Below are 13,726 nucleotides of genomic sequence, written 5' to 3'. Positions count from 1 at the left end.
GCCCTGCTCCCAGGAGCTTACAGCCCAGTGGAAGAGGCAGGAGGGTAAACATAATTATACACTAGGGCTAGAAGACTACCTAGTGAATGGGGCCTCCAAGGTTGTGCAGTATACAACCTATACAACTGTTCAAGGCAGCCTAGGCTAGGTCAGAGGTGCTGAGATTGCTCAGAGCAGAAGCAGAGCAGAGCAGAAGGGATGAACTCCACCTGGGATGGAGTGAGAAAGAGTAGGGGAAAGCTTTACAGAGAGAAAGTAGAGCTTCACCTGGGCTGTGGTGGCTGAATAGGGATTTGCCAGGCATAAGAGACATGCAAGGATGTTCCAGAAAGAACAGCATGAATAAAAGCACGAAGATGTGAAATCCCATGGTATATTTAGGGAACTTCAAATGATTTGGTATTGAGAGAGAAATAGGCGTAGGTGAAGAAAGAGAAAGAGAGAGAGAGAGAGAGATTATACTAGAGAGGTGGGTAGAGTCCAACCTCCCAGGATCTTGAAAGGTATGCACTCAAGAGTGATCTACCAGCTCCTGACCCACTGTGGAGCCACAGACATTTGTGTGGACCTTCTCCCAAGAAAAGTTCATGATGTCATACCTGCATATTTTGTAGCAATTTCACAAGGTTCACAGACCTCCCGCAGTCCTTCCAGGCCTTTGTCAGGAATTGCCCCCGTTCTGTCCTGGGCTCTGTTTTCCCTGGGCTGGCTTCAGTTGTAGGCAGGCACTCCCCTGCTAAGGCCAGACTGTCCCAGCAGCGGTCCCAGCAGCTCCAGGCGTAACTCTCCCTGGCTTGCAAGCTCTGCGGGAAGTGGGCATTTCCCTCCCTCTGTAGTTCCAGCACAAGTCTCAGGGCTGACTCTCATTGGTCTCAGCTGGGGTCACATGCCCATCCTGGACCAACCCCTGGGGCTAGGGGAACAGAATGTGCTGATTGGCCAGGCCCAGGTCATGTGATCTCCATGGCAGCCCAGCCAAACCACAGGGACTGGAATGGGGGAGTGGACTGTTTTTTTTTGTTTGTTTGTTTTTGTTTTTTGTTTGTTTTTTTAAGATTTATGTATTTATTTGAGAGAGAGAGAGAGAGAGTATGCACCAAACAGGGTGGAGGAGAAGAGGGAGAGGGAGGAGCAGACTCCCCATTGAGCAGGAAGCCCGACTGGGGCTCAATCCCAGGACCCTGAGATCATGACCTGAGCTGAAGGCAGACACTTAACCGACTGAGCCACCCACATGCCTGATGGGGCTGTGTTCACAGGACTGGGAAAGGAGGCCGGGCCAAACCACAGAGATGACCCATCTGCCTGGGGTTTGTACTCCTGTGGATTCTCCACTTCCCAGGGTGGCTGGGTCTTCCTTCGTGGAGTCAAGGGGGAGTGGGTGGCATACAGATGGGTAATGAGGTCGTGATGATGGATGACATCACCCAGATTCGGGAGAGCAGGTCAGTTTCACAGGTCGGGGGCTGGGGGTGGGACTGAGTCTGTGGAAAGGGAGAGGGCATGGAGGGTGTGGCTGGTGGTGTGGATCAGCCCAGGGCAGGAGGGGCAGAAGGGCAGGACGGGGAGGTAGATGTGAAGGGTGGTAAGTGTGCCGGGGGTGGGGCTGCAAGCTGTGGGGTGGGAGCACCAGGTTTGCTGAGCTTTGGATGTGGCTCTGGAGCTGGGGAACTTTTGCAGGGTGGCTGCTGTCTTCTTGGGCCCCTTTGCTGAGAGGGGAAGGGACTGGCTCAAGGTCTTATAGGAAATATGGCAGGATTTGAACGCGGATCTCTCTAAATCAGAGACTGCATGCTTTCCACAGGCTCTCTTTTCCTACCTTTCGGGTTTCAGGATGTCAGGCCCCTCCAGGATGTAACTGATGCATTCTGCTCCCCTTTCCATACCGCCTGAAGCACCCCTCAGTCACCCTGACACCCCCCCCACCCCCTCACACACAAAGGGACTCCTGTCTCCATTCCCATTCCCCCTTTCCTCCTCTTCTTGCCTCTGGCTTGACTGGTTCTTTGCAGCTATTCCTCAGGGAGGAAAGGCCTCTTCTGCTCTCAGGCCAGCTCTGAGTCCGCCGCTGGCTAGGGCTCTTCTGCAGGTTGTCCAAGAGCTCAGCCTGGTTCTGTCATGCGGTGGGGTGGGTCAGCAGAGCAGTTCTGGCTGGAACCAGTGGCTGCCCCAGTGATGAAGGACATTTGGGACACATTCATTAGGCACCTAGTGTGCTCATCTGGGTGGGTTCTGGGCAGAGTGAGATGAGCCAGCCTCGGTCCTAGGCTGCCAGGTAATTGGGGCTTGTGGAGGGAATGCCAGACTTGGTGTCGGGACATCTGGTTTAAATCCAGACCCTGTTGCTTCCCAGCTGTGTGACTTTGGGCAAGTAGCTTTAGTTCGGTGAACCTCCAGTTGCTTCTTCTATAAAATAGGGAGAATCTCACCAGCCTCACAGAGTTGTCATGAAGCCTGAAGGAAATCATATTTGTGCATTACCCAGAAGAGGGTTTAGCACATAAATGGTGCTCCATAAATCAAGAGCTGCTTATTCATCCAGAATCTGGTGGAAGTGTGGTGGGGCCCAGAGCCATTTCCATGGCCTCTGGGTGGAAGGGCAGACACCAAGGAGAACGTCTGTCCAGTGGCCCCTAAGCAGGCTGGGAGCAGTTAGGAGACCCTGCCCATGTGTCCCCACCTCTCGTCCCAGTGCCCCTCTCTCTGTTTCTCTGAGCCTGCTCTCCTTTTCTTCTCTTGGGACCTTGGCTCCTAAGTCTGATGGTCTCCCCGCCCTCCCCCACTCACAGGTATGCGGATCCTGGTGAACCTGCTCCTGGACACGCTGCCCATGCTGGGGAATGTCCTCCTGCTCTGCTTCTTTGTCTTCTTCATCTTTGGCATCATTGGTGTACAGCTCTGGGCGGGCCTGCTGCGTAACCGCTGCTTCCTGGAGGAGAACTTCACCATGTGAGTGTAGCCCCCGCCATCTGGGTGGCTGCCAGCCAGCTTTGTCTGGGGTGGGAGTGGTGCTGGATGCTTTAGGGCTAGGTCTCCCCATTGAGCACCAGGTCAGGTGGATCTCCCGTGAATGGCTGGACACTAAAAGGGGCACAAAAGGCCACTGAGGTCTCAAAATGGGCATCACAAAGTCCTAGTCTAAAATAGGCCCTTAGATGCTAATTCAGCTCTTAGTGACTCTTACTTAATACACAGTTTTAACTTACTTGGTAATTGGGAATGGGGCCGACGGAGTGGAAGCAGCCTACCAAGAGGTCAAACACCAGGGAAACGGACAGGTAAGACCCAAGCAGACGTGATGCCAACAGGGAAAAGGGAGACAGAAAACCTCAAAAGCAGACACAGAACCTGGCCCAATGACAGACATTCCTCTCGGGGACTCTGAGTCATCAAGGAAAGGTCAGCTCTCAGTCGGCAAATGCACTGATGGGCAGGTGGGCGGGCTACCCCTCAGGGAGGCGATTGCCAAAGCCATCTAAACAGAAGTCAAGCTTCGGCTCTTGGAGGAGTTGGGTTGAGTTGTCCGAGAGATTTGACACCTGTGGAATCCCCGCGGTGAGGAATGAGCCGCGTCTTTGGGTGCGCGTACCTACACAGATGCGTTTGGACAGGAGCATACTAGTGTTTTACTGCGTGGTAGCCCACTCCTGCCCTGTGCCGGACCCCGGGGGGGCAGAACCCGGGGAGTGTGTTCATTCAGCCTCTCACTCAAGTGGCTGCTCTTGCCAAGCCCGTGCTTAGTGCTAAGGACCCAGCAGAAGATGGAGGTCCTGCCCTTGGGGAACTCGTCACAGATGCCTCCGCTGGGTGACTCTTGTGGACCGAGGACGTCTGCAGGAGGCAGGGGGACACTGCCCGGGGTGGGCTGAGCTTTCTCCCTGGCACCCTGTCTGTTACAGAGATGAATCTAAACCAGAGAGCTGGGGTGAGGACTGGGGAGGGGCCTGGCTCACCTACCCACGGCTACGGGGACCAGTGGGGTACCTGGGTAGACCAGGGAAAGGGCACCGTTGTGGGAAGGGCCATGTGGGGGGTGGGGTGGGGGGTCTATGCCTGTGTCAATCACTTAGAAGAGGTGGGCCCTGAGGCAGCAGGAGAGGGGGCACCTGCTTCTCCTGGTCTGGCCTTCAAAGATGGAGATGTGCAGGTATGAGCTCTCAGCTTTGGGGGTTCAGGACATGTCCAGATCCCTCTGTCCCACGTGGATCTTCCCCCTAGGTCATTCCGTGGCCACCCCGTTCTCATTATCCCACTGCAGCCCCAGTGTCACCACCCTGCTGGAGGCCTTCCCTCACCCCCGCACGCCCCCCACTCCCAGACACCCTATTGCATTATCCTGCTTGATTTCCTCTTGGCACCGTCTCTGTCTGAAATTACCTCACTTGTGAGTTTATTTTACTTGGTTGTTGAGTGTCTCTAGACTGGTTTATTTACTTGGTTAACAGCGACGAGGTGCCCCAGCAGACCAGGTGTGATTGAGGTAATGCTTAGATTTGACCCCATGTGGAGGCCAGGTGACCGAGGCTGAGAGCTGACTTTGTCAGCAAAGTCAGAGCTAGAATTCGAACTCAGGTTCCCTTCCTGCAGAGCCCGCTGTGACCTGCCCCAGGTGAGCATGCTCCAAGCATCCCTCTAGGCGCAGAAGCCCCTGGGGAGACCCCAAATGGTCAGTCTGGGGGTTCTTGAGCACAGAATCAGGACAGTATCACCCAGCTAAGAAGTGGCAGGGCCCAGAATGTGGAGCCCAGGACTGGTGTCCTTGCAAAGCGTCTGGTCCTGGTCCCTTCTTCCAGATTCTGTCTAAGCATTAACATGCACCCACACGACCGGTCACATCCCAGACAGGTTTGCAAAATGCGAATTGCTCTGACAGTGTAGCTTGAAGGTGTTTTCACACCAGTGTTTCTTACTCCACGGATAAACGGATAAATGACAGTTCATCTGGCCAGCCCCTGTTGATGGACCCTGCGTGGTTTCCAAGGTTTTGCTCTTGCATACAAGAGCGCATCATGCACACTTGTGATCCTTATATACACACGTGATCAATGGCTAGGCTCATAATTGCTAGTCAAAGTGTATGTCTGTTTTTATAGTTTTTTGGTGAAGATACAAACTGCATTCAGTAGTGGGCACAACTATTAAGTGTAGAGCTTAATGAAGTTTTCTGTGTAAGGCTACCCAGGGAGGCTCCCTCCTGCCACTGGCCTGTTCCTATCCCTGTCACCCCAAAGTAGCCACTATTCCGACTGCTATCACCATGGATTTGTGTTGCCTGTTTTTGAGGTTTCCTTCAGTGGAATCATACAGGAAGCCCCCTTGGGTGTCTGCTTCTTTGGCTCAGCGTAATGTGTCTTTGAGATTCACCCACATGTTTGCGGGCGGCAGTCGATTTTCGTTTTTTGTTGCTGTGGGTAGGTATTAAGCAAATATACAAGTACTTATTTTTTTCATTCCACTGTTGATTTGGGCTGTTTCTGGTTTTTTTGGCTGTTATGACTCATGCATATTCTTGTACATATCTTCGGTGGACAGAGCCATGCTTTCTTTTGGGTAAATACCCAGGAGTGGAGTCGTGAAGGGCGCACGTACGTCTAGCTTTAGTAGATTTTGTCAAATGGGTTTCCAAATTGGTTGCATTAAATGGCTGCTAGCAAAGTATGAGAGTTCCAGGGGCCCGGCATCCTTAGCAACATTTGGTATTGTCAGTCCTTTTAATTTTAACTATTCCAGTGAGGGCAGTGGTATCTTATTGTGGTTTTAATTTGTACTGCCCCGATGTCTAGTGATGATTAGCGCTTTTCACGTGCATATGGGCCATTTGTGCATCTTCTTACGCAGTGCCTGTTACGGTCTTTTGCCATTTTAGATTGGGTTGTCCTTTTATTATAAATTTGTAGCCGCTGGTTCTTTGTATTCTGGATTAGCGTCCTTTGGTGGCAGATATATATATAATTGCAGATATTTTATGTATATATATATTATATATATATAAATTGTATATTTGCATCATTTGGTGTACATATATATATGTGTGTATATATGTACATACATATATACACACAAATATATTGCAGATATTTTATTCCAGTCTGTTCCATTTTCACTCTCTTAATGGTGCTATTTGATGAACAGAAGCTCTAAGTTGTAATGAAGTCCAGATTACCCATCATTTTTTTTTTTTTAAGATTTTATTTATTTGACAGAGAGAGACACAGCAAGAGAGGGAACACAAGCAGGGAGAGTGGGAGAGGGAGAGGGAGAAGCAGGCTTCCCGCCGAGCAGGGAACCTGATGCGAGGCTCGATCCCAGGACCCCGGGATCATGACCTGAGCCGAAGGCAGACGCTTAACCAACTGAGCCACCCAGTGCCCCCCAATCATTTTTTTTAGTGTTGCTTTTCGTGTCCAATTTAATCTTTTCTTAACACAAGGTGATGAAAATATTCTCTAATGTTTTCTTTTAGAAGCTTTCCCATTTTATTTTTCACATTTAGGTCTGTATTCCATCTCAAATAATTTTTAGTATGGTATGCGGTTGGGGTCAAGATTCCCTTTCTATAGGGATATTCGATTGTCCCAGCCCATTGATTGAGAAGTCCATCCTTTCTTTGTGGAGTTGCAGTGGTGTCTTTATGACTGTCAGGTGGCCATTTGTATTTGGGGTGGATGTGTACATGTTAATTGCTGATGGATGTTGCCAAATTACCTTCTAAAAAGGTTGTATCAATACACAGTCCCACCGGGGCGCCTGGGTGGCTCAGTCGTTAAGCGTCTGCCTTCGGCTCAGGTCATGATCCCGGGGTCCTGGAATCGAGCCCCACATCGGGCTCCCTGCCCCGCGGGAGGCCTGCTTCTCCCTCTCCCACTCCCCCTGCTTGTGTTCCCTCTCTCACTGTCTCTCTCTGTCAAATAAATAAATAAAATCTTAAAAAAAAAAAAAATACCAGTCCCACCAACAGTGTGTGCGCATGTCTTGTTGCACTCACTCTTTTCCTCACTCAGTACTATCAACCCTGAAACATTTCCATTTGGATGGGTGTATTTTTGTTTGCATTTTCCTGTTATTAGTCAAATGAGCATCTCTTTCTATATATTGATATATTGGCCCTTTTTTTTTTCAAGTGCATTGGCCATTTTTATTTCTTTTGTGAATTTTTTTTCTTTGCATTTTTATGTCCTTTTCCCCCAGTGGCTGTTTTTCTTTTTCTTACTGAGTTACAGGTGATTATAATATGCTGTCGTTACCTTTTATTTGCTTTTTTTAAGTTTACTTATTTATTTATTTTTAGTAATTTCTACACCCAATATGGGGATTGAACTCACAACCCTGGAATCAGGAATCACATGCTCTTCCGACTGAGCCAGCCAGGTGCCCTTCTTTTATTTGTGTTATATGTTGCTGGGACTCATCCCAGGGGAATGGCAATCTCTGGCTTGTTTTTGTAAATAATGTTTTATTGGAACACAGCCATGCCACTTGCTTACCTATTTCCTAAGACTATTTCATACTACAATGATGTAGTTGAGAAATTGGCACAGAGACTATATGGTCTGCAAAAAACATTTTTTATCTGGCCCTTTACACAGAAAGCTTGCCTACCTCTGCTTTTTCCCAGTTCATTGCTTATCTTTTTGCTTAGTATACTTTCTTTTGTCTCATAGAAATTTTACATTTGGGGGTGCCTGGGTGGTTTAGTCGCTTAAGTGTCCAACACTTGCTTTTGGCTCAGGTTATGATCTCAGAGTCGTGAGATCGAGGCCCGTGTTGGATTCCATGCTGCCCATGGAGCCTGCTTAAGATTCTCTCTCTCCCTCTGCCCACCACCTCCTCTCCCTCTTTAAAAAAAAAAAAAAAAAAGGAGAAGAAGAAAAAAGAAAGAAATCTTACATTTGTATATAGTCAGTCTTGACCTTTTTCTTTGCAGCATTTGGATTTTGTGTATTTTATCCAGAAGGCCTATATTTCTTGAGTTAACAAAAATGTTCCTTGTTCTCTTGTAATATTTTTGTGGTTATGTTTTTTGCATTTATTATTTTTAATCCACCAGAAGTTTATTATTTTAAAATCTGTAATATATTTTACTTAACCTAATATATCCAAAAGATTATTCTTTTCTCTTCCTTTTTTTTTTTTTTTAAGAGTGATTTATTTATTTTAGGCAGAGAGAGCAGGAGGGGCAAAGGGAGAAGGAGAGAGAATCTCAAGCAGACTCTGCGCTCAGCAGAGTCTGACATGGGGCTCGATCCCAGGACCCTGAGATCACAACCTGAGCCAAAATCAAGAATCAGACGCTTAACTGACTGCACCACCCAGGTGCCCCAAAAGATTATTATTTAAATATGCAATCAATATAAATAATTAATGAGATAACTTACATTCTTTTTTTTCGTTTGATACCAAGTCTTCAAGAAGTTTATTTTTGTAAACGGTGTGAGGTAGGGATCTAGCTTTATTGTTTTCCAAACACATAGCAGTTATCTCAACACTGTTTATTGTTTAGTTCTACACTTAATCTTAGCCAAAAGGCTGAGAAGCGATTGTTTAGTTCTTCCATTCCCCATGGATCTGAAAAAGGTGTTTCTATAATAGACTAAGTTCTGCTTTATGTATGGGTTTGTCCCTGTGCTCCGTGGTGTTCCACAAATCTTTCTGTTCCTGTTGCAATATCACACTCTAGTAATAATTGTAGTTGTATTTTGCTCTCTTGAGTTGGACTCCACTCCTCTTTCTCCTTTTTAAAAAATTGTCTTGACTCTTCTCCCATCCAGATAAATCCTAGAACCATCAGGCCAGGTTCCACAGACAAAAACATGTTGGGATTTTGATTGGATTGCAATGAATCATTGTTTAGCCCCACAGGATGGGCAGGGCAATGATTGTCATCTCCGTCTTACAGATGAGGAAATTGAGTTCTGGAGAGAAGAAGTTAACAGTCCAAGGTCACATAGATGGGAAGGGGTGGGGCAGGCGGAGGATCAGCTCCTCATCTGTTGGATCAGTAAAAATCAGCATTTGTGGATTAAACATGTACTCTGGGCTGACCAAAGAGTGTGTGGGGACTGGGGGTGCTGAGACCCCATCCTTGCCCTAACAGAGCTGCAGCCTCCCAGAGAAGTTGGATGCATGTGCCCCAGGGGCAATAGGGGTGTGTGTGCAGGGCACAGGGGACCGAGGACCAGCCCTTAGGGAAGGCTCCCTGGGAGCGGGGGGACCCTGGAGCTGACCACAGTGGGTCAGTGGGAGATTTTTCGACCCTGGGGAAGGGTGTCCCAGGTGGGGGAACAAGGTGGGCAAAGGCCTGAAGGCAAAGACAGGACTTGTTGGGACAGTTCTGCCACACCACGTCGCCTGTGCCCTTTCTGCTCCTCCTGGTGATGACCCCTCCCCTCCTCCTCTTTCCCCCACCATCCCCTGTGGACAGACAAGGGGATGTGGCCCTGCCCCCCTACTACCAGCCCGAGGAGGACGATGAGATGCCTTTCATCTGCTCCCTTTCGGGGGACAATGGCATCATGGGCTGCCACGAGATCCCCCCACTCAAGGAGCAGGGCCGTGAATGCTGCCTGTCCAAGGATGATGTGTACGACTTCGGGGCAGGGCGCCAGGACCTCAACGCCAGCGGGCTCTGTGTCAACTGGAACCGCTATTACAACGTGTGCCGGACAGGCAGTGCCAACCCCCACAAGGGGGCCATCAATTTTGACAACATCGGCTACGCGTGGATCGTCATTTTCCAGGTGAGGCCGCTCAGGCCTGGCACCAGCCCCTGTGCCCGGAGCCTGGGAGGCCGGGGCGGGGGCGGGGGGGTGAGGGGTGGAGCGAACAGCTTCTGGCAGGTGGGGCTTTGTGCTAGGCGTGTCGCTGACATCTGCCCCGCTTGCCGGCACAGTGGGCATCATCACGCCCCGATTACAGGCAGAGCAACTGAGGTTCGAACGAAAGGAAGCAAGCCATTTGAGGATCGCGTGCTATTTAATGGAGAATCAGGATTTTTTTTTTTAAATGGTTGCCTTTTTTTTTTTTTTAAAGATTTTATTTATTTGCGAGAGAGAGAATGAAAGACAGAGAGCATGAGAGGGAGGAGGGTCAGAGGGAGAAGCAGACTCCCTGCTGAGCAGGGAGCCCGATGCGGGACTCGATCCCGGGACTCCGGGATCATGACCTGAGCCGAAGGCAGTCGCCCAACCAACTGAGCCACCCAGGCACCCCGAGAATCAGGATTTTAACCCAGGTCCGGGTGACCCCAAAGCCTGTGCTCTTTGTGGAATCGCAGGCGGCCTAGGGGCAGACGGATCCCAGCAGGGAGGTCTGTTTATAGAGGGGAGAGGCCAGACTCACACCTTGCTCTAGGGGGGGACCAGGCCAGGCCCACGCTCAGGATGTGGGGGCAAAGATGTTTCTGGTGGAGGTGACCGCTTGAGCAAAGGCGTGGGTGCAGGGAAGCCCCGGGGGTGTGCAGAGAGCTCCAGGGAACTGTTTGTCTGTTTGGGCAGGGTCTCTTGGACCGTTCTTTTGATCAGTCAGTAAGAAAGACATTTTACTCAGTGCGTGAATTATATATATATGTGTGTATGTATATATGTGTATATATATACACATACGCCCACACTTACAAAAATAAAAGTTTTTTCTTTTTTCTTTTAAAGACTTTATTTATTTATTTATCAGAGGTGGGGGGCAGAGCACAAGCAGGGGGAGTGGCAGGCAGAGGGAGAAGCAGGCTCCCCACTGAGCAAGGAAGTGGGACTTGATCCCAGAACCCTGGGATCACGACCTGAGCCAAAGGCAGACGCATAGCCTACTTACTGAGCCACCCAGGCGCCCCCATCACAAAGCTGTGTTACCGTTACTGTGTGCAAAGGGCTTTATTGCCTTGCGTGGCCCCAGGGCATTGCAGAGGACAGGGATGGGGTATGTTTAGGGAACTAAGGCTGTGGGACCTTGGGTGTACTGCTTGATGTCTCTGTGCCTCAGTTTTTCACCTCTACGTCAGGGTAATAACAGCTCTCTTACCCTGAGTAGCTGAGAAGAAGAAACCAGATGAGTGAGCAGAGCAGTCAGCCCGCGGAGTGAGTGCTTGGTCAAGGTCACCTTCCCGGGGCCCTCAGAAGGAAGAACAGGGCTGGAGCAGAGGGTGGTGGCTGAGAAGCCCCCAGGAGAAGGGAGGGCCTTAGCGGGGTGGCTGCGCTTTGCTCTGGGGCTTTGCTCTGGGGAGCAGTGAGATCACAGAAGTCAGGGCTGCAAGGTGTGATGTGATGTGATCAGAGCCGAGCAGCTGCGTTTGGAGACCCTCGGCCCCGAGAAGGTGAGTGGCCTGCGCAGGGGCTTCTGCTCCAGAAGCAAACAAGAGGACAGTGCTGGGGAGGGTCCAGCATTTGTTGTGCCCGAGGCTGCTCTGCCTCGCTCTCTGGGAAGGAGAACAGGGCAACAGTCACATGGGCCTCCTGGGCTCCACCGAGCTGCACCCCAGCCCTGCTTACCGGGTAGGCTGGTAGCCCCATGTGCTAGAAGAAGAAGCAGCAGCAGCTGAGGTTCAGGGAATGGCCCAGCTGGTGAGCTGGGGCTGGAGCCCAGGACCCCCGGCTTCCAGCCCTCCTGCCTTGGTGCAGGGGGGGACTGGAGAGGGGGGCCCTCTGGAGGAAGAGGGACCAGGCTTAAGTCTGGCTCCCCCCGCCTTCCTGGCCGACAGTGGGCAAATACTCTAACCTCTCTGAGCTTCCGTCTCCTCACGCGTGTACTGGGGATGAGGATGGCTGGCTCATCGAGCCTTGTGAGGAGTCCAAGAGACATTGTGTATAAAGCAGTCTGGCACACAGTAGGGCCTCTGCCTGGGGCGCTGCATTTGCTGCCTGCCTTGCCTGAGGGTCCTGCCTTTCCTGTTTCAGGCTCACTCCTTCTCTGCTCTGTTCTGGCTGCAGGTGATTACTCTGGAAGGCTGGGTGGAGATCATGTACTATGTGATGGATGCTCATTCCTTCTACAACTTCATCTATTTTATCCTGCTTATCATAGTAAGTGTCAGGGAAGCTGGGGCTTTCTGGGCAAGCTCAAGGACCCCTGGACCAGGGATGGCGTTGGCGGGAAGGGTCCCCAGGGAACCCCGCAGAGCCAGGAGAGCTGAGTGGGAGGGAGCAGGAGGGGCAGTTTTTTTCGATTTTATTGTTAAGTCATCTCTACACCCAGTGTGGGGCTCAAACTCACAACCCGGGGATCAAGATCTCGTGCTCCACTGTCTGAGCCAGCCGGGCTCCCCAGGAGGGGCAATTTTTAAATGCCTCCGAGCAGCGGGTGATTGAAGGGACTCGTCAAGGCGGCGGCGGGAAGCATCCATCATTTTCTATTGCTTTCATTTCTCATTTCTGGGCATTTAAGTCCATCTAGTCACTTCTGCTCATGTTTCTTTGCCTCGTGGTGGCTGGGAATGCGTTCTTCTCCTGACCTTAGCCGGGTGCAGCCCCTGGACAGAAGCTTCTCTAGGGCTCCAGCTTACTCCTCTTTTCCCGGGCTGGGAAGAGGAGATGGCCTGAAATGGAAGCCGGGGCTGCTTCCCCACGGGGCTCCCTGAAATTCTGGGAGGGATTCCCACCTCTCAGGCAGCTCTGCCTTGTGGGGGTCGCTTGGGGGTGGAGGTGGGGCTCTGCCTCACAGAGCAGGGCCCTTCCCCAGCCGGCAACCCCTCCTGCCTTCCCCCACCATCTCCCCGAAGCCAGCTCACCCACCTTGTCATGCCTGACTGCAGCCTCAGCCACAGCACAAACCCCCAAATGTCAAGGTGACTCACTCCCAGGAGAGTCAGTGCTGCCTGGCTCCCGCCTGCTCCGAGGCTGGGTTCTCTGGCGTCCTGGTGGTGGGAGAGGGCACACTTGGCTCTCTGGGGCAGCACCCCGTTCTGAGCTGGTGGGACCTTGACCTGAGCGTTCAGGACAAGCTGGCAAGTGACCTGAGACATACCCACTGTCGACTTGGCTCTGATGCCTTCCTGGGGAGGCTGGGGCCTTGGATCCCTAGTAGACAGCCAGATAAAAGGAGAGGGGTCCGGGCTTCGTTCAGCATTGTCGTTCACCCACTAGTCTGTCCATTTCCCCAGCACAGCCAGGGAAGCCTGCACTGCTCGGGGCCCTGAGCCGAGCACTGGGAACTGAGCAGTGAGGTGGACCTGGCTCTGCTCTCGGGGAGCTCAGTCTGGGGGTGGGGGTGAGGGGGTGGGAGGTGGGCTACAGCTGACAGTGACCAGACAGGATGTTAGGAGCTGCGACAGATGGAAGCCTGAGAGGCTGAGGGAGCCCAAAGGATTTTTCTAATCTAGCTTGGAGGAGGGCTGGGGGAGTGGGAAGTTTCACTGAGGAGGTGATACCAGAATTGAGCCTTAAAGGCTCCGGGTGGGCAGCCAGGGGGAGAGCCTTCTGGGCAGGGGGCCTCGCGCAGAGACCTTGAAATGGACAGAATCCTGAGAGGGGGGAACCTCCAACCACTGGGGTTGCTAGAGGAGTCTCGAATTTCAGAGAGGGGCTGGAGAATGTGGTCTGCCCCTCCGGATAGAGTTAGGGGTGGGAGTGTGGGCTTGGTGACTCCTAGCGTGACCCAAGGCAAGCCTCTTAGTTCCCCTGACCCCGCAGTAAAGTAGGGGACGGTGACGGCACCTAGGCTTATGGGCTCTCAGGAGTATTCGATGGGATAGAGCCTGGGGCCTGGCGCACAGGAAGTGCTCAATAAGTGTGCCCTGCTC

The 13,726-nt window shown here is 51.5% G+C and overlaps 1 protein-coding gene across 1 annotated transcript in view; it reads left to right on the top strand.

Moving 5' to 3' along the window:
* The window catches only part of CACNA1I (calcium voltage-gated channel subunit alpha1 I), a 102,115-nt gene that overhangs the window by 50,744 nt on the left and 37,645 nt on the right, over window positions 1–13,726 (top strand). Inside the window, exons 5-7 of the mRNA XM_034987258.1 lie at window positions 2,790–2,949; window positions 9,422–9,737; window positions 11,919–12,011. Of these exons, the coding sequence (XP_034843149.1) occupies window positions 2,790–2,949; window positions 9,422–9,737; window positions 11,919–12,011 (569 nt within the window). The remainder of the gene's footprint in view (window positions 1–2,789; window positions 2,950–9,421; window positions 9,738–11,918; window positions 12,012–13,726) is intronic.

The sequence above is a fragment of the Mirounga leonina genome, unplaced genomic scaffold, assembly GCF_011800145.1.
Source record: "Mirounga leonina isolate KUSES-001 unplaced genomic scaffold, KU_Mleo_1.0 Mir_418, whole genome shotgun sequence".
In the NCBI taxonomy this organism is placed as follows: domain Eukaryota; kingdom Metazoa; phylum Chordata; class Mammalia; order Carnivora; family Phocidae; genus Mirounga; species Mirounga leonina.
The sequence above is the reverse complement of the archived record's forward strand: the minus strand, read 5'-3'. Positions and strand labels throughout refer to the sequence as shown.